Genomic DNA, 16,102 nt, shown 5'->3' with positions numbered 1-16,102 from the left:
ACTGAATCCAGAACCTGCTGCTGGGTGTGTGCAACTGCAGCGGATGACATATGGACGGAGTGGCAGTCACGCTCGGGCCCAAACAAAATGAAGATATTCTCGGAGGCCGCTCCACTCGGGGGCTCTGTGTATAATTGGCCCTCCATTCACGCAGATTAGAAAGGATTGTTCAATGGGGGCCTCATTCCGCAAACACAACTGCTTTTGTCATGGGTATGTGTTCACCCCCCCCCCCCCGCCTACGTGGCCAGAGATGCTCGGGTTAGAGAGACCGGGGGTGACGGGGGTGCCGAAATTTCCTCGATTAAGATATCATCTACTCTCGCTTGACAAGCCAGAGCCTCACACACGTTTCTGTGGCTCTCAAGAGTTCAGAAAACCGGACAAAATTACTCCGATTTGGAGGAGTTTCAGAGCGCCAAACGAGGCTGGTAAAAAAAAAAAAGCTGCAGCAAACAGGCACTTAACTTTATCCTCCGCAGTTTTGTTGAACTCCTAATGGAAGTGACTCAAGGAAGTGAATGGAAATTTATTTCTAAGGCTGAAAAATTGTTGACTGAAAAGGCCAGTGAAATAATCAGTCCTGTTCCATTACTAGCATTTCAGGCCATGTAGCAGCACCAGTAATTTGTTCACCTTTGAAGTCAGTCTGAGGGAATGTTTCTGCACTTTATGGAATCCTACATGCAAACAAAAGCAAAATGAAGTATATTCTTTTCCTAGTACACTGTCAAAATGTGAACACTGTTCACATTTTATAGGCAACAAAGTGTGCTTGCAAACTGATAAAACAGGTTTGACAATAAAGCAGACTAGTTCAATTCTATGAAAAAGTGTAAGTCAGTGTAAATGTGTAAGTCACTCTGGATACGAGTATCTGCTAAATGCCTGTAATGTAATGTAATTTCATGTAATGTAGTTGGTGACTTCTACTAAATTTTTACCTCATTTCTACTACAAAAAAGATGTCTACTATTAAAAAAGCTACAAGCAATTAACTCAAGTACTTTTTCAAGCAACCTGAAAGAAGAGCAATCTTATTTTGTTAGGTTAGTGCCAAGTAGCCAAAGATATTTACCAAGCATTTTTAAGAACATTTATCATTATTACTACTTTTTGTTGAGTACTCCTCTTGGGCTGAGATGGCCCAATTAGCACAGGGTAATTTTGGGACTGTGCGGAATCGGGGACCTGCTGAAGAGGGGCCATGTGGTGAGCTGGCCCATTTCTGGATCATGGCCAATTCATGAGCGCACAAATATAGTTCCTGCTCAGTTATTATGCTCTGTCTCAGGTCAGGATGTTTTCATTTGCATATTTCACCCCGAGTCAGTTTTAAGCTCAAGCGAGTGAACGCAAGTTTAAACTAAAATTGCCTGTTTAAACGGATAATAGCTCTTCATACTAACTACTGAGCCAGCAAGATGGCTATGTTTCTCAAGAATACATAGTGCCAAATGCTCATCTTGAATATACATGACATTAGCACAACCCACCACATGACCTTACTAGCATGGCGTGGTATATATTAAACATCAGCTAAGCCAGCCTCTCTTTCTGCTTACGTCAGTTGTATGTGAGATGGGTGGTGCTCGCAGTGATGTAAACATGCTTCACGGGCGTACCTGGCTTTGTTAGCTTCCTTAGTGACGTCCCAGGCCCAGGTGATGAAGTTCTGGCTGAGATAGGAGACTATGGACTCCGCGCACATCATTTGGGAACAGAAGACGTTGGTGAGCACGCTCTCGTCATTGTGGAGGTAGATGGCCAGCAGCTTTCTCTGCGGATCGAGAGACAACGGGAACGCAATTCAGCGAGGAGGAGGAGGAGGAGGAGGAGGACGGCGCGGGGAGGAAGGAGGAGGAGGGGATGAGAGAAGGACTCACCACCGGCGGAAGCAAAGACGACCAACAAGAGGGCCGCACTCAGCCCTGAGCCGCAGACTTAAGACTCACGGGGAGGGAAGACTAGGGACGGTTTTACATCTGCGGGTAAGAAAGCAGCCTCCGCTGCTGCCTAATCAATAAAGGGAGAGTCTGAGGGGCCGGAGCGCTTCCCTTCCTGACTACCGAGCCGAGCATCTGCAGGAGGGAGCGGGCCACCCTCGCAAGGCCGGCCCGGCGGAGAGCAAACACGGCGCGCAATAAACGAACAGGGAGCAAATAAAACTTTCTTTGAGGCGGCCAATGAAAAAACAAAAGGAACAATTCGGTTTATTTATTTTGCATCAAATGCCAGCGCCCCTCTGCCTGCGCAGGTTAGCGGCGGGGGCCCACAATATTGACGGAGCTCTAAATCTGGGGGGATATTTGCGCCGCCGTATGAGCCAGAGATTCTCAAGACTGACAACTAATTAAAAAACAAACACGCACGCAGAAAAGGTTATTTGGATGATGTAGTAAATAAAACCCAGTAAATTACGGAGCGGTCTCTTCACCTCTCTCTCTCTCTCTCTCTCTCCGCTCCCCTTTAATAACGCGAGGAGGGGGTGCGCCGCCGCGGCTTCACTCTCCACTTTTAAGACCAAAAACAAAAAAAAAAAAAAAAAAAAAAAAGTACGGAGAAAAGTAAGTGAAAGTGAAGGAGAGAGAGAGGAGGGGAAAAAAAAAAAAAAAAAAAGTAGTGCTATATTGTGGCCTGTGCAGAAAAGGAGTGGGAGAGCACTGCTGTGTTTGCTCAGCGATTAGAGGTTTAGAATAAGCTCCGCGGCTCGGCGCAGGAGAGAGCTCGGGGCTCATTCAGTGGCCCAATTGAACACCCTGAAAAGATTAAACACTCACGCTGAGAAGACAAGCAAATGCAGCTTGAAGAGGGGAGAACTTTTCTTTACCGAGAGAAAACAAAAACCACACACACACACACACACACACACACACACACACACACACACACACACACACACACACACACACACACACACACACACACACACACATTCTTCAGTGGTAAAGTGAGATTTGTCTACATGGCGAGGCCCCCTTTTTACTCCGAGCTTCCAAAAATGTTCACTTCTGTGGTTCTGCTGAGCAGACCCCAACACGCACAAACGCCCTTCTTCCTAACTCCACAGCCTAGAGTATCACTGTTCCCTTTATCCGAGTTTCCACTGCGCTGACTAGAAGGCTGACTTCAAGCACAAGAGGTACGGGATCCTAAAAAGTACCAGGTCCGCCCTGAGTCAGAAACCGAGCCGATGACCAGCTTTAAAGGCGAGGTCACTGCCCCTAGATTAAGGTAAACACGAACGGCGCAAGACTGTGAGCCACAGAGCACCCCAAATTCCTACAGGACTGTCACACCAACAGCAAATTTCAGCCGCGTTTAAGAAATCCAGTAAATAACACAGCCATGTTCCTCAGAGCCAGTGCTGTCTTCTACAGTACGAAACCCCCACTATGAACGACTCTGTGCTGTCACTTGTTGATTTCAACTTATCGAGACCAAAATCCGTTCAGAAGCCCCACGGACCTGATTGGGTGTACAGTGCAGTTCTGCTTAATCATAAATGAATTTGAGGACTGTGATTTTGGGGTACGCTCCATCAGGCAAAGCTTACATGCCAGGGGCCCTGTCACTTTCTCTCCAACTCCGTGAACCAGAAACAGTGTTCTGGGAAACGGAGGAAAAGGCAAGAAGAAATAAGAGAAAGAAAAAAAAAAACAATGGGAAAAAAACTTTGCACCAACATCCGGCCGGTTTTGTGTTGTCGGCTGAGAACGTGCGATTATGTGCAACATGAGCGCGAGGGCTGCCCCGCAGGTGTTCAGCTCGCAGCTGAACAGAAACAAGCCTCCAGCGCCAAGCTGACAGCGGAGGCCGGGGACGAATCCAAACACATCGGGTCAGAAACGCACAAACGTTCTCATATCCCCTCCCCTACCCCTCGTTATCCCTCGCGCCTGGGACTTCTTATTTACGCGACGTTTTGTTATGCGAGCGTGATCCAGCAGCACCCCGCGCGTCTTTGGGGGTGGGGGGGGGGGGGGGGATTGCAAGTACGAAAATACACCTGCCAGATAATAAAGAGCCACCGTAAACACATTTCCATATATGGCCTCTGACGAGGCGCGTTTTTAATTAGAGGAACACTCGGTTTATGTATTTGTGTTGCGGGAGGACCTTTTTAATTATGGAGCATGTTTGGGGAACAGAGGGACCCCGTGAATGGGATCGCTCCGAGCAGCCTCTACAAAAGCAAACAGTTTAAAATGAAGAGCTCAGATTACTGCCACCCCGGAGTCCGGTCACTGAGAATGCTAATTCCCCAGCAATGGCGTTAAAATAAATCGGACACCGCTTTCATGACTTGTGTCACTCAGTTTGAGTGTTAAAACTCAAACGTAAGTTCAGGACAGGAAGAAAGAGCCAACAAAATTTTTGACTTATCACAGGAGTTAAAAAGGTAATTTTGACTAAATATTTCAAAAATGCAGACTACAAAGAAAATGTACACTGTACACTTGAGCCTGTAGATAAGGAGACCCATCCAATATTTAAAATACTGATACTGCATGACTATTTCAGTATGAAGCCTGTGATATTACAGCAGCAAACAAGGCTAAACTGCACCAAACAAGGCAAAACTACACCAAACAAAGCAAAACTGCCCCAATCAAGGAGAAACTGCACCAAACAAGGAGAAACTGCCCCAAACAAGGCAAAACTACACCAAACAAAGCAAAACTGCCCCAATCAAGGAGAAACTGCCCCAAACAAGGAAAAACTGCACCAAACAAAGCAAAACTGCCTGCCCCAATCAGGGAGAAACTGCACCAAACAAGGGGAAACTGCCCCAAACAAGGCAAAACTGCACCAAACAAGGCAAAACTGCACCAAACAAGGGGAAACTGCCACAATTGGCAAGAGTCAAATGTGTATTAATGTGCGCACTAAATGGCAAGTCATATTTTCGCTCATACAGAACAAAAAAAAAGTATCAGAAGAGGGATCATAGGTCTGATTTCCATCAGCCTCTCTCCCAAACGGGAGAAAGAGAACTAATTATATGAACATCAAAGAAGAATTAATGGGAGGAATGAATGGGCTGACTGTTTACCAATTCTAGTTCAAATAAAGCTGCAACTTGCGCTTTCGTTTTCCTGCCTGATTAACTGAAATGAATCTGAAAGGAAACTGAAAGGAATTATGCACTTATTAAATGCAGGGACTTATTTGAGTTACAGGGCTATCAGTAGTGTGGTCTGAATAATAGTGGCATCAACATATCCACACCTTTCACCTGCAGCCCTGTGCTTCCTGTACAAGCTTTGCCATTACATGCCTGAATCCTGAGGGCCCCCTGGAGCTCTTCTCCAGCTACACTAGACCAGCCCACTGTGGGCCTTTTCCACTGGAAGTCTATTCTTACATGAATGCACATAAGCTTCCAAAGAAGATGGCAGCTCTAAATGTGAGCACTTCCAATGAAATCCACCTTCTTCACATATTCTAAACACATACAAGTTCATTGGGCCATTCACACTTCAAATAAATGTTATGTGCCAACACGAACTATTCAACATATCCACGGATTCCCGAGTGTCACATGCTATGGCTTCTTTAAAACAGGAGTTGGCCAGCAGCCCAGGTCTAACAACACAACAATTATCCCCGCAGATCAGATTCACTCTCCAACGCTCATACAGTTTCAACTTCAGTTTTTTTCCATAAAACCTAGCAGGTTGGTCAAATGTCTCTCACACTATAGAAACTTCCTAGACCTTGCAGCTGGCACTTACATCACTGTAGGGAACTGAATGGATGATATCTCTAGTCTTCCTGTGGAAAACACCTGGATCATTAAATTATTTTAATGCTGAAATGGATTTGCAAGAAGGGTATTGGCAGGAGCATATAGTACCCAGCACAATAATATCCCAATGCTACTGCATTACATTCAATTGGCAGATGCTTTTATCCAAAGCGATGCACAGTAAGTGCATAACTCCTGCTCTCACACAGCTGAGTTTGAGTGTGTGCAAGGCCACTACTGTATTCCCAGGGTCTGTGATGCACTGCATGAGAGCGCTGCACAAACCTGATTGTCTGCTTCTATCCTGAACATGAAAAGCCACAACACGAGTCCGACACACTACTACTCATCAATCTTTTGATACAAATGAAAATAAATAAGAAAGGCCAGCTAATATTATATGTGTTTAATCATAAGCCAAGGACCAATCAGCATCAGTGAATCATTTCTGATTGAAAATTTACGTAATTGTAGACGTACGGCCAGAATTTACAGATGTACATTCAAACAAGATTTATCATATTTTGATTCATTGTGGCCAAGGGTATGAATGGCTGGCCAGAATATCTGACACAATGTGTATTTCTGGACACAGACACAGAATGGAGGCTTTGTGAAAAATGTCACTGCTTGCGATAATTAAATTCATAATGAAACCAAAATATCATATACAAAATAAAATAACCCCCTACCCCCCATTTATCAGTTTAAGAGCTCTTTCCTTAATGGAATACAGATTGGTCGTAATTCTGAATGAGATATTTATGCCAAAAAATGTCAAATGATGTGATGACTCAGCAGAACCAAACTGCGACAGTTCCGCTGAACTCATTTGTCAACCGCCACACACGTTCAGCTGTCAGCGCGCAGAGCCAAAGAGCTGGAGACATCAGCGGGAGATTAAGCGCTTCAGAGAGAGAGGGATGAAGGACGGAGAGTGCTTATCTCTCCACCTGAGGTATCGATTTCTCCGCTGCCACCTTCGCTCGCTCTATAAGGGGGGAGGGGGGGAGGCGGGGGGGGACCCTCCCCCAGAGGAGCTATGAATTTTGATGTGCCCCTTGTGGGAGCGAGAGAGCGGGGTTACTGCGATTAACCGGCACGTTAGGGGGATTGAGAGGGCGCTGGCGGGGATGGGTGGCCAGCGCGGGGGGGGCTTTAGCGCTGATCCCCTCGGAGGGCTCAAAGACCTCGCGGCGTTTTCATTAAGGGCGGATTGAGCGCGTCCGTCCGCCTCCAGAAACACTTCATCAAATGTAGTGTTTTACTTAGCGATTAGCCCCCAGAGCCTCCGGGGGCAGGAGAAGGGCCCTCCACCAAATCCCCCCCGTGAACCCCGCACCACTTCCAATAACCACTTAATGAGCAGCCGGGCCGGGCGACAAGAGCCAGGGACTTAGGACAATTTCTTCAAGAGGGCGTTGTGATGGCGATGGCGATGGCGATGGCGGCGGCGGCGGCGGGCAGGGTCGCTGCTTAACGTCACCCCACCGCCACTTGAGGCGGGAATCGGAAAATCGGCTTCTTCCGAGTCTCATCTCGTCGCAAAAAATGCAGGGGAGGGAAAGAGAGGGAAGGAAAGAGAGGGGAGGAGAGAGAAGGAAAGAGAGGGGGGGAGGGTGTGGGGCAGGGGGAGGGGAGGGAGGGCTCTTCAGCTGCCTGTCCTTCCATATTGTTTTATTTTCATTGAACATTTCATTCAATCTACAGTCACAGAGCACAACAAGAGAAGACATCCAGCGGGAGGAGAGGCCATATTGCGCTGGCTTAGGGGAGGAGATATCAGCTGGGAGGCAGGCAAGGGGCCAGCGCAGCCTTCGCCGCGCAGTCTGAAACCCTCCAAACATCTTGCCGCTTCTTCCCATTCTAATAAGACCGTAATCCACACAAGCTGTCAGTTGATACAAGCCTCCATATAAGGACAAAGAGGAAGACAATAATGAAAACAAGCTAAAAATAAGGCATCAGATGTTGTGAGGGGATACTGAAATGCACTTGGGGCCGTGACAACAGGAGCAACTGCAATCGCAATTTCAACTCATGAGCTGAAAAGAATACACACACACACACACACAAGCTTATACAAAAGCACACACAAAAGTGTATGCATTCGCTTATAATTACACATAATTTCATCTGCATGGTAGATGCGTATTATCAAACTGTATATATATATATATGCAAATATTTGCAATAGCATCACTATGCATTTTTTATCTACATGCCTGGAAGGTAATTACTTGGCTAGAAGGTCCTCTGAATTAACGGTGGGATCTTTAAATGGAAAGACACATCCAGGGCTTGTGCGTATGAATACATGATTTACACACACAACCAGCACGAAAGGCGGAAATATGCAGAGGATGAGAGGAATTACAATGGCTATGTCAGGAATCGGGTATTTGGAGCTGGCTGTGCGGTGATGTAAATCACAACACCAACACTGGCAGGGATAGCAGAGGAGCAGTGCCAGGAATCACAGCTCTCTTTCAGGACTGGGCCTGAGCGTGCGCACACACACAACACAATTCACCCGACACATATACCACACCAAATATCCCGCCACACACCACACAACACAGCACATACATGCACACACATGACACGCACACGCGCACAACCAACACACCTATACACACCGCACACACACACCATGCACACAAACATTGCACACCCGCAGCACACACACGTCGCACACCACCCCCACACACAAATACACACACACACACAACACACACACACACGCACACGCAACACCGCACGCACAACACACACGCACCACACCACGCAGCAGTACATAGAGTACATACTGCTGCACAGCGCACTCATACAGACGTGTGTACACCCACTCCTATGCATGATGGCATACACAAATTCATGGCAAATACACACTGTATGTCTTTCGAGGGTTAAACTTCTAATCAGAAGCGGAAAGTCCAGGGGTCAGAAAGTAAAAGTGCTGCCATGCGCTTCTTCCACCCACGAACTCAGCCAGCTGATTTCACTAATTAGTCCTACCTCCTGGCTGAAGGATTGTGCCAATTAGCAAATCCAGGTGGTTAGAACAAAATACCGGGGAGGACTTCTTACTTTCCGAACCTGGATTTTCCACCTCTGCTGCGAACTGATCCAGGTAAGGTGGGATCTTCCCTGTGTGACACGCCCTGCCTCATCCGCGATCCCCGAGGTGCAGCTGCAGCTCCCCTCCAATGGGAGCCTGAGATCTCCCCACACCAGCTGCGCCAGACCGGCAGCCCTCTGAGGCACTGAGCACAGCTAAGCAGGCAGAGCGCAGAGAGAAAAGTGAAGCAAACCCTACACCCCATACTGAAAATGTAGGTAGTACTACGTCTACCCGCAACCTACGTCTGTCCCTCTTTAGCCTCAGTAAGGTCTCTGATGCTCTGTGCCATCGATCCCAGGGAATCTACAGGTGCTGAAACATTATTTGTTTTGCCGTTTCAACCTCTGTTACTCAACGCCATCGTAAATGAGGATTCGTCCTCAACGGTTCCTCGAGATGAAATAGCGGTTGATTGGTGGAAAAGCAGTGGCGGCTGGTGCCTGTGTGCAGAGAGACACTATAGAGTGAGCTATCCTGAACCGACAGGGGATGTGACCGTAATGGGACATTTTCAACTGGGCACTCAGGAAATGGAAAGAAAGGCTGCAAGTAAAGCTTGATAAGTGTGTACAGATTCACATTCACACAAACTGAAAAAGGCTACTCACATCCCTGGCTTTGCCATAGAAGGCCTCTTGAGACGCCGCCTCCAGAGAGCCGATGAAGAAGACCGGATGGCAGTCTCCATATCTGCCGCACGAACACACAGGAGAGGCAGAACAAGAGACCCGTGAGCGCTCAGCACGATATCCCTTCAGCGTGCAACGCACAACCTCAACGTGTTCGGGTTTCAGGTCGCAGACTGAACTCACCTTGTTGAAAATTCAGCAGTAAAGTGCAGTAAGGCATCTCCCTCGTTCTCTGTGTTCTCGGGCACTGAGGGAAGACACAAAGGAAAAAAAGGCATGAAAAAAAATTACAATATTAAGGGCCAAATGAAATCAGGAACCATATCAAAGGTAAAGGGAATCATCTGAGAGGACTTACTCATGGGAGACTTTCGACACCCCGACGTCCCCATGCCGAACATTTCTGCCTCGTCCACCCCAAATTCTGAAGCATCTTCAAAATCATCCCCTTCACTGTCGCTTACCATGTGAACATCTGTGCACTGCAGACACACAAACACACAACACAACAAACAACATGGAGAGGTTTCATTACACTTTCTGGATGAGACATCTTCGGTGCTTAACAATACAAAACAAAGTAAAAGTGACTTAAGACAAATGTTTAAACATTACCTATATAACCATCAGTTAAGATTCCAATGAATAGCAGGGTCACTACCTCAAACCATTCATTATTCATTTATTATTTAAGTGTCATTCAAGGGCATGCCAACCACAAAGCTACAGAACTGGTTATTATTAAAGTGCTCTTTGGTAGAATTTACATCAACAGCCCCATTTTAAATGACAAAAACATGACAACCTTCCAGAAATGTGTCAGAATACAGAGCGGGAAGGCTGATAACGATGTTCTGCCTTCTTTCTGGTAGGTTAGAGGCTTCCAAAGAAAAACACAGAGTTCAATTACGGCTGGCTCCATACAGACTTTCTGTGATGACACCCCGAACTAACCAGCCAACACAGATACTCCGGACAGATTCGGTGTTCAGTGAGGAGGCAGAAACAGAAAATCCTTCTCAAGGAGGAAACGGTGAATAACGCAACAATTTAACGTGAATTCCCTCTGCCCTTGAACAATGGCAATCTAATTTTTAAAAATCTAAAGGTAGCTACTGAGGTATATTCCACAGCTATATCAGGAGGCATTTCTTTACATGCGTTTCCCAGGCCATGGAGTAGAAGCAGAGACCATAGGGGTAGTCAAGTACAGGCTTGACGGAGTGCTGGATACTATATTTTATAGGCAAACAGGGAGGCTAGATTGGCTGAAAGGCCTGTTCTTGTCATTTTCTCTTCATTATCTATCGCATATCTCTTTTCTGATATTAATATGTTTGGAGAACCTGACAATACACACAGTTTGCATATTTGGGGGAAAAAATCATATCAAATACACTTTTCTTGAAGCCTGACAGCATAGATTTATGTATCACTGTCTGAGCTATTCCCTTTCTGTCGCTGAATGGGGGGGGGGGTGTGGGAGTTTTGGAGCGGACTCTACCTCCTCAAACTGCTCCCGGGTGTTGGCTGGGGAGAACCTCCGGCACACGCTGAGGTGATGGCAGGGGTAGCTGATCCCCGAGGCGGCGAGCGTCACCTGGGGGAGAACAAACACGTCACTTACACCAGCTCCCCCCGGGGCCGACGGTTACGCTGTCAGCACGAGCCGCATCCAAGCCGCCTCACACTCCAGCGCTGACCCTGATCCGAGACGACTGACAATATCACCGCCAGACTTCTGCAGAAAGAGCCATCAGCTGCGGCGACAACCGTGAGAGAAAATTCAAAGAGTCATCTTCAACATTAATAGGCAGCACCTTTATTGTTGAGCTCGCCTCAATTTGTTAGGTTCATAACACTGAAAGGTGACCATGTCAACACAAAGATACAAGAGAAGAAGAAGAAGAGTCCACCCAACATTAGGGGAAAAATTTTGACCTTGTGCAGGTGTGACTAACTGCAGGCAATGCAAAAAAGCAAACTCAACCACCCACCTATAGCGAAACACTGGCTAAAACTTGCTACAGCCAATCTGTGACTTCCAGATGCTCTACAGATAGGCTTACACAACCCGAGGTCAATACCACTGCAATGCAATAACAGCAAAAGCAAAGAGGTTTTAATTTTGCAATTAAAGCTATGCTGACACCGATCATCAGAAAAAGCCCTATTTACAGAATTGAGAGGAGAACTTTCCCACCTTGCTCTGGGAGTCTCTGGAGTGACACACCTGCATGGCTTGTGTAGAGCAAAGCTAATTAACTCAAACAGGACCTGGAAATGTCACCCTGCGTGAGCACTGAAGGGACTCATTAAAAGCAGTCTGTCCCCGCTTCGGTCCCTGGAGCCAGCGGCTGGAGCTGGGGGGCACTGCTCTGTCGGCTCATGCCACCCCACCCAGCGCCCCCGCAGCGTGGCAGGGGCCTGGCACAGCCGCAGAGCCCTATAAATACCCAGGGCTGGCTATCGCGCGGACGCGATTCCGCCACAGTCCCTTTGGCGTGGGCAGCGCCGCTACCCACTACCCACTACCCGCTACCCGTGTGCCAGCCGCCCAGTGAACCGCGGTGCCCACGGGCCCAGTGGACCCCAACGCAGAGCTGGGACTCCCACCCACTCCAGTCTGAGAAGAGAAAACGCTGAAGTACCATCTCAAAGACAGTACCCATCACTTTCACTTAATGTCACCCAAATAACATTTACTCAAAAAAGGCATTTCGAAATAGGAATGCAAACAATTTTGACTGTGGGGGGGGGGGGGGTGGAGGGAAAAAAAATATCAATATCTGCTACTGTGGCACTCAGGAGCGGTTTCAAACGAGCGGCAGCGTGACTGACACGGACGCAGATAAAGGGAAAGGCCCTGACAGCCAGCAGCATGGGGCTGTGATCTGTGCCATTGTGCAGCGCCGGGGCCGACAAAGAGCGCTTGGTAATTGCTGAATGAGGGGCCCGCTTACATGCAACGCCAGTCGGGTTTCAAAGGCGGCCTGCCTGCGGGAGCTCCGCGCCTCTCGAAGCGCGCTGCCTCGTCCGCGGCGTAAACACCGGCCTATCAAAAGCCGCCGCGTTCCCACCGACGCCCGTACACGAACACGCGGCGCAGCTGGAGAGGCTGCACGCGGCGCGGGCATTCGCTCATCGCTAAAAAGACTCCGCTGAATAACGAGAGCCTTCATCGCTCATCGTCTGCGTCGCAAACGGCGGCGGCCGCGTTCCAGAAGTCGCGTCTCAGGTTGAAGACGGCGAGGAATCCCGCAGACGGTTCTGACCGTCGGGAGGGGCAACTAATAAGCCGCCGTAAGCGTATGACACAGCGTACGCTTTAATCCACAAAAGTTTTCTGCGTTTCTCCACGTGGGAATAGCTAGATCTGAGGCACAATATTTATTGGAACAAGGTTAGAAAGGGGGCCCAGCCAGTCATACTTTCTGCCGCAGAAACAGTCAGACCGCAAGGAGAAACAAGCCCAGCCATCCCCACGGAGCCGGAGAGCACAGCAGTAATATTGCATCTCTCTGCGCAGAGCAACAGCAGAGCACTGCAGACAGACCCACCCCCTCAAACAGCGCGAACAACAGGGAAATAAAGACAGTAAATTCGCCCGGCGATCTCCACTACAGTAATGGCATTCTGGCTACAAATCCGTGAGCTGCGCGCACCACATGGTGCCTCCGCCCCTCCGCATTTTGAGATGAGCGCTCCTTGCCTTTCGCAGCTAATTAAAAGCGACTTTGCAGCGAGAGAGTGCTCAGGTACCGCCTGATGTCGAGGGCGGCTGAAGTGCGCTGCGTCACCTGGGGAGAAACACTTAGCAGGATTGCCTCGCATTGTTCCAGCTCCTCAAATCTGGCCAGACGTTATCATGCAGGGGGGAGGATGAAACCGAGGTGCTAATGGACATGTCGACTGTTTGTTTTGAGATGGTCAGGGTACTGCAGTTTGCAGGCTCAATTTAAAACGCAGCCGACAGTTTAGCGGAGCCAAAATGGCCGCCTACCACCTGCACGTGTGTAAATTACCGCCAGGAGCATGAGGTCAGAGGAGCCTGTTTGCGCTCCATTCAACGCAGAGAGATCAGAATCTAGCCACAACAGCAGGCATGGGTCAGTTCTTGTTATGATTTTATCAACACCATTGTGAATCAATTATCAGTTGTGCTTTGGTCACGCTTTACACTTTGATATAATCTAGAACAAGGTTTAGACTCGCAAACTAGAAAAGTGTTGATACGCTTAACATGGCCATGACTGCAGTAGCTGTGAAGGGGCAGCATAACCGGCCCTTAATAGCGAACCCAACTGCAATCCTGCCTGAACTCAACAGTTAAGAGCTGGACCCCTAGTTTTAGTCCATGCCTATTATCCCTTTAACTGTCCTGTCTCCCTTAGATCAGACCCTCAACAAAGACCCACTGACAAGAGCACGAGAGACGGAGAGAACAATTCAAGAGAAAAACTATTTCAAATAAAAAACAGAAAAATATCGAAATATAAAAAGTTTAAACCGAGAAGAGAGACACAATTTAACAGTCTGAGGTTTCGCTTTTTACAAAAACTGTCACAAGAGGAGTAGAGGTCAGTTTTTGGGCGGCGTCTGAGTTAATCAGGCAGAAGCGTTTGCGGCTGGATCAGACAGGCCCTCTGAGAAGTGCTCTTTTCTCTCCCCTCTCCCCAATCCAGCAGCAATCCAGCTCCACGGAGAGACACCAGGACCCCTGGACAATAAGGGGCTTCCCTTCCAGGCCCTAATAAGTGTATAAATAAAGTTTATCACTTCCCCTGTCAATGGGGGGGGGGGGGGCAGAGAGGGGGGGCATTAGGATGTACAAGGAGAATGAAATATAAAGTTCAGCGCACATCCAATGCTTTGACCTTCCCCTTCCCGGAACGTCCCGGAACAAGCGCTCCACCGGGACGCCGCGGGGGACGAGGGAAGAGGTCAAACCCCCCCTCATCCCCAACCCCAACCCGCGACCCTCTCCTCCGCCCCGCCACAAAGGACGGGCTCCTCTTTTTTGGATTCTTTTAATTAACACTTGCATTGAAGCGCGGGGCGGCGGCGGCGCTCCCGCTCTCTCCCTCTCTTTCTCCGGCGGGGTCAGTGTTTGGATTGGGTCCCCGGCTGCGGCTGTGAGATAATTACCGGTGACAGCTGCGCCGACGGCACCCTGAGCCCCCGCGCCACCGTGTTCCACAACTCTTTGATGGGAGAGGGGGACAACAGAGCCCGAGAAAGGGAAAATAAAGGAGCAGGAGAAGAAAGGAAGAGCGGAGCCCCACCCTAAACACCTGTTGGTCCCTTTCAGGTTGGTCCTTCGCCCCGCCGCAGACATGTCACTCCTGATTAGGATCAGGGGTCCTGCACACAGGAGCACGGGTAGGCCCTCACACACGAGCCCCGCCCTTCCCCCCCTGCCTCCCCCTGAAAAGGCTTGTAAAAGGGAACGCGCCGCTAACTTTGCAAACACAACTCTGCGGACTGCGAAGTCGCACCGGTTACACCGCACTCCAAACAAGCGAGCGCCGAACGGGAGATATTTGGAGAGGAGGGGGTAACAACACGGTCTATGCAGCAGTCTGAACAGATAAATACAGCAGCTCCTACCCTACATGAATGTATCAGAAGTCTGCTTTTACGTGAGGTGGGGAGGGGGGGAGGCAGAGCAAACGGAGAGAGAGAGAGAGAGAGAAGAGGACACCTCTCACTCAGGCTCCCCGCTGAATGTCACCTGAAGAGAGCAATCACACGGGGGGCTCTGTCGAGGCTTATCGCTGAGCCCTGTCGCTACGGCAACCGGCAGGCCCAATAAGCCGGCGGCGGCCCGCTAACTTGAGAATCCATAAGAGCCGGAGGCCGAGGAGCGGCGAGCGGGCCCCTCGGAGACCGGCCGCATTAATACATTAGCAAACACCCTGAAACACTGGATAAATGTCAGCAATTATGGGGGAAAGAGTCTAATAAGGATGTTCCAGAGTCTGTCAATCACTCCCACAGGGACCGCGAGTGCCCGTCACTCAGAGCCGCCAGGCCGGAGCTTCCTCCCTCCCCGACGCCACGCAGGCGCTCACGGACCCGCCGGCACAGGGAAGCAATAAGCGGGAAATGAAGAGGATCGATCCTCTCTCGCCGCGAAAGAGCCCACACCCCTCGCGTGTCACGAGGAAACAGTTTCATCGCCCGAGTCTGTGATTAGTGTGCGGGTCTTAATCAACCGCACACCGCTTCCTGACGAGCAGAAAAAAAATATGAGCGTGTCGGCTGTCAAACGAGCGCGAACTTTCTCGGTTTCACCGCAATTACAGGCTTGTTTGCGAGTAATCCCTTATTTATATTCACGGCAATCCGTTTGACACGTCTTACGGTCGCGCCGCCTGACAGCGCGCGCAGGAGCGGGCCGGCGGGAGCCGCCCGCCAACGAGCCGCCGTTCGAGCGGAAACGCGACAGAGGCGATCGCACGCGGGGTTTTCTGCGTCGCAGAAAACGCCGAGAGTTTATTTTCAGGCTCGGCTAGCCGTAGCACATTACGCCGAGCCCGAGCGCGAGCAGGCTGAGCTGGTAATTGGAGGACGAAGGACAGCGGCGCGAGGCGG

General features: G+C 49.2%; 1 protein-coding gene across 2 annotated transcripts in view; it reads right to left on the bottom strand.

Annotated features, from left to right (window-relative positions):
* faf1 (Fas (TNFRSF6) associated factor 1) overlaps positions 1-16,102 on the bottom strand; it is an 84,984-nt gene that overhangs the window by 25,845 nt on the left and 43,037 nt on the right. For both annotated transcript variants that reach the window (XM_064333324.1, XM_064333322.1), the window contains exons 9-13: positions 11,010-11,105; positions 9,864-9,987; positions 9,689-9,752; positions 9,485-9,566; positions 1,626-1,780 (exon numbers count right to left, since the gene is read on the bottom strand). In XM_064333324.1, coding sequence (XP_064189394.1) covers positions 1,626-1,780; positions 9,485-9,566; positions 9,689-9,752; positions 9,864-9,987; positions 11,010-11,105 — 521 coding nt within the window. The remainder of the gene's footprint in view (positions 1-1,625; positions 1,781-9,484; positions 9,567-9,688; positions 9,753-9,863; positions 9,988-11,009; positions 11,106-16,102) is intronic.

Source organism: Anguilla rostrata, chromosome 4, assembly GCF_018555375.3.
Source record: "Anguilla rostrata isolate EN2019 chromosome 4, ASM1855537v3, whole genome shotgun sequence".
In the NCBI taxonomy this organism is placed as follows: Eukaryota; Metazoa; Chordata; class Actinopteri; order Anguilliformes; family Anguillidae; genus Anguilla; species Anguilla rostrata.
The sequence above is the reverse complement of the archived record's forward strand: the minus strand, read 5'-3'. Positions and strand labels throughout refer to the sequence as shown.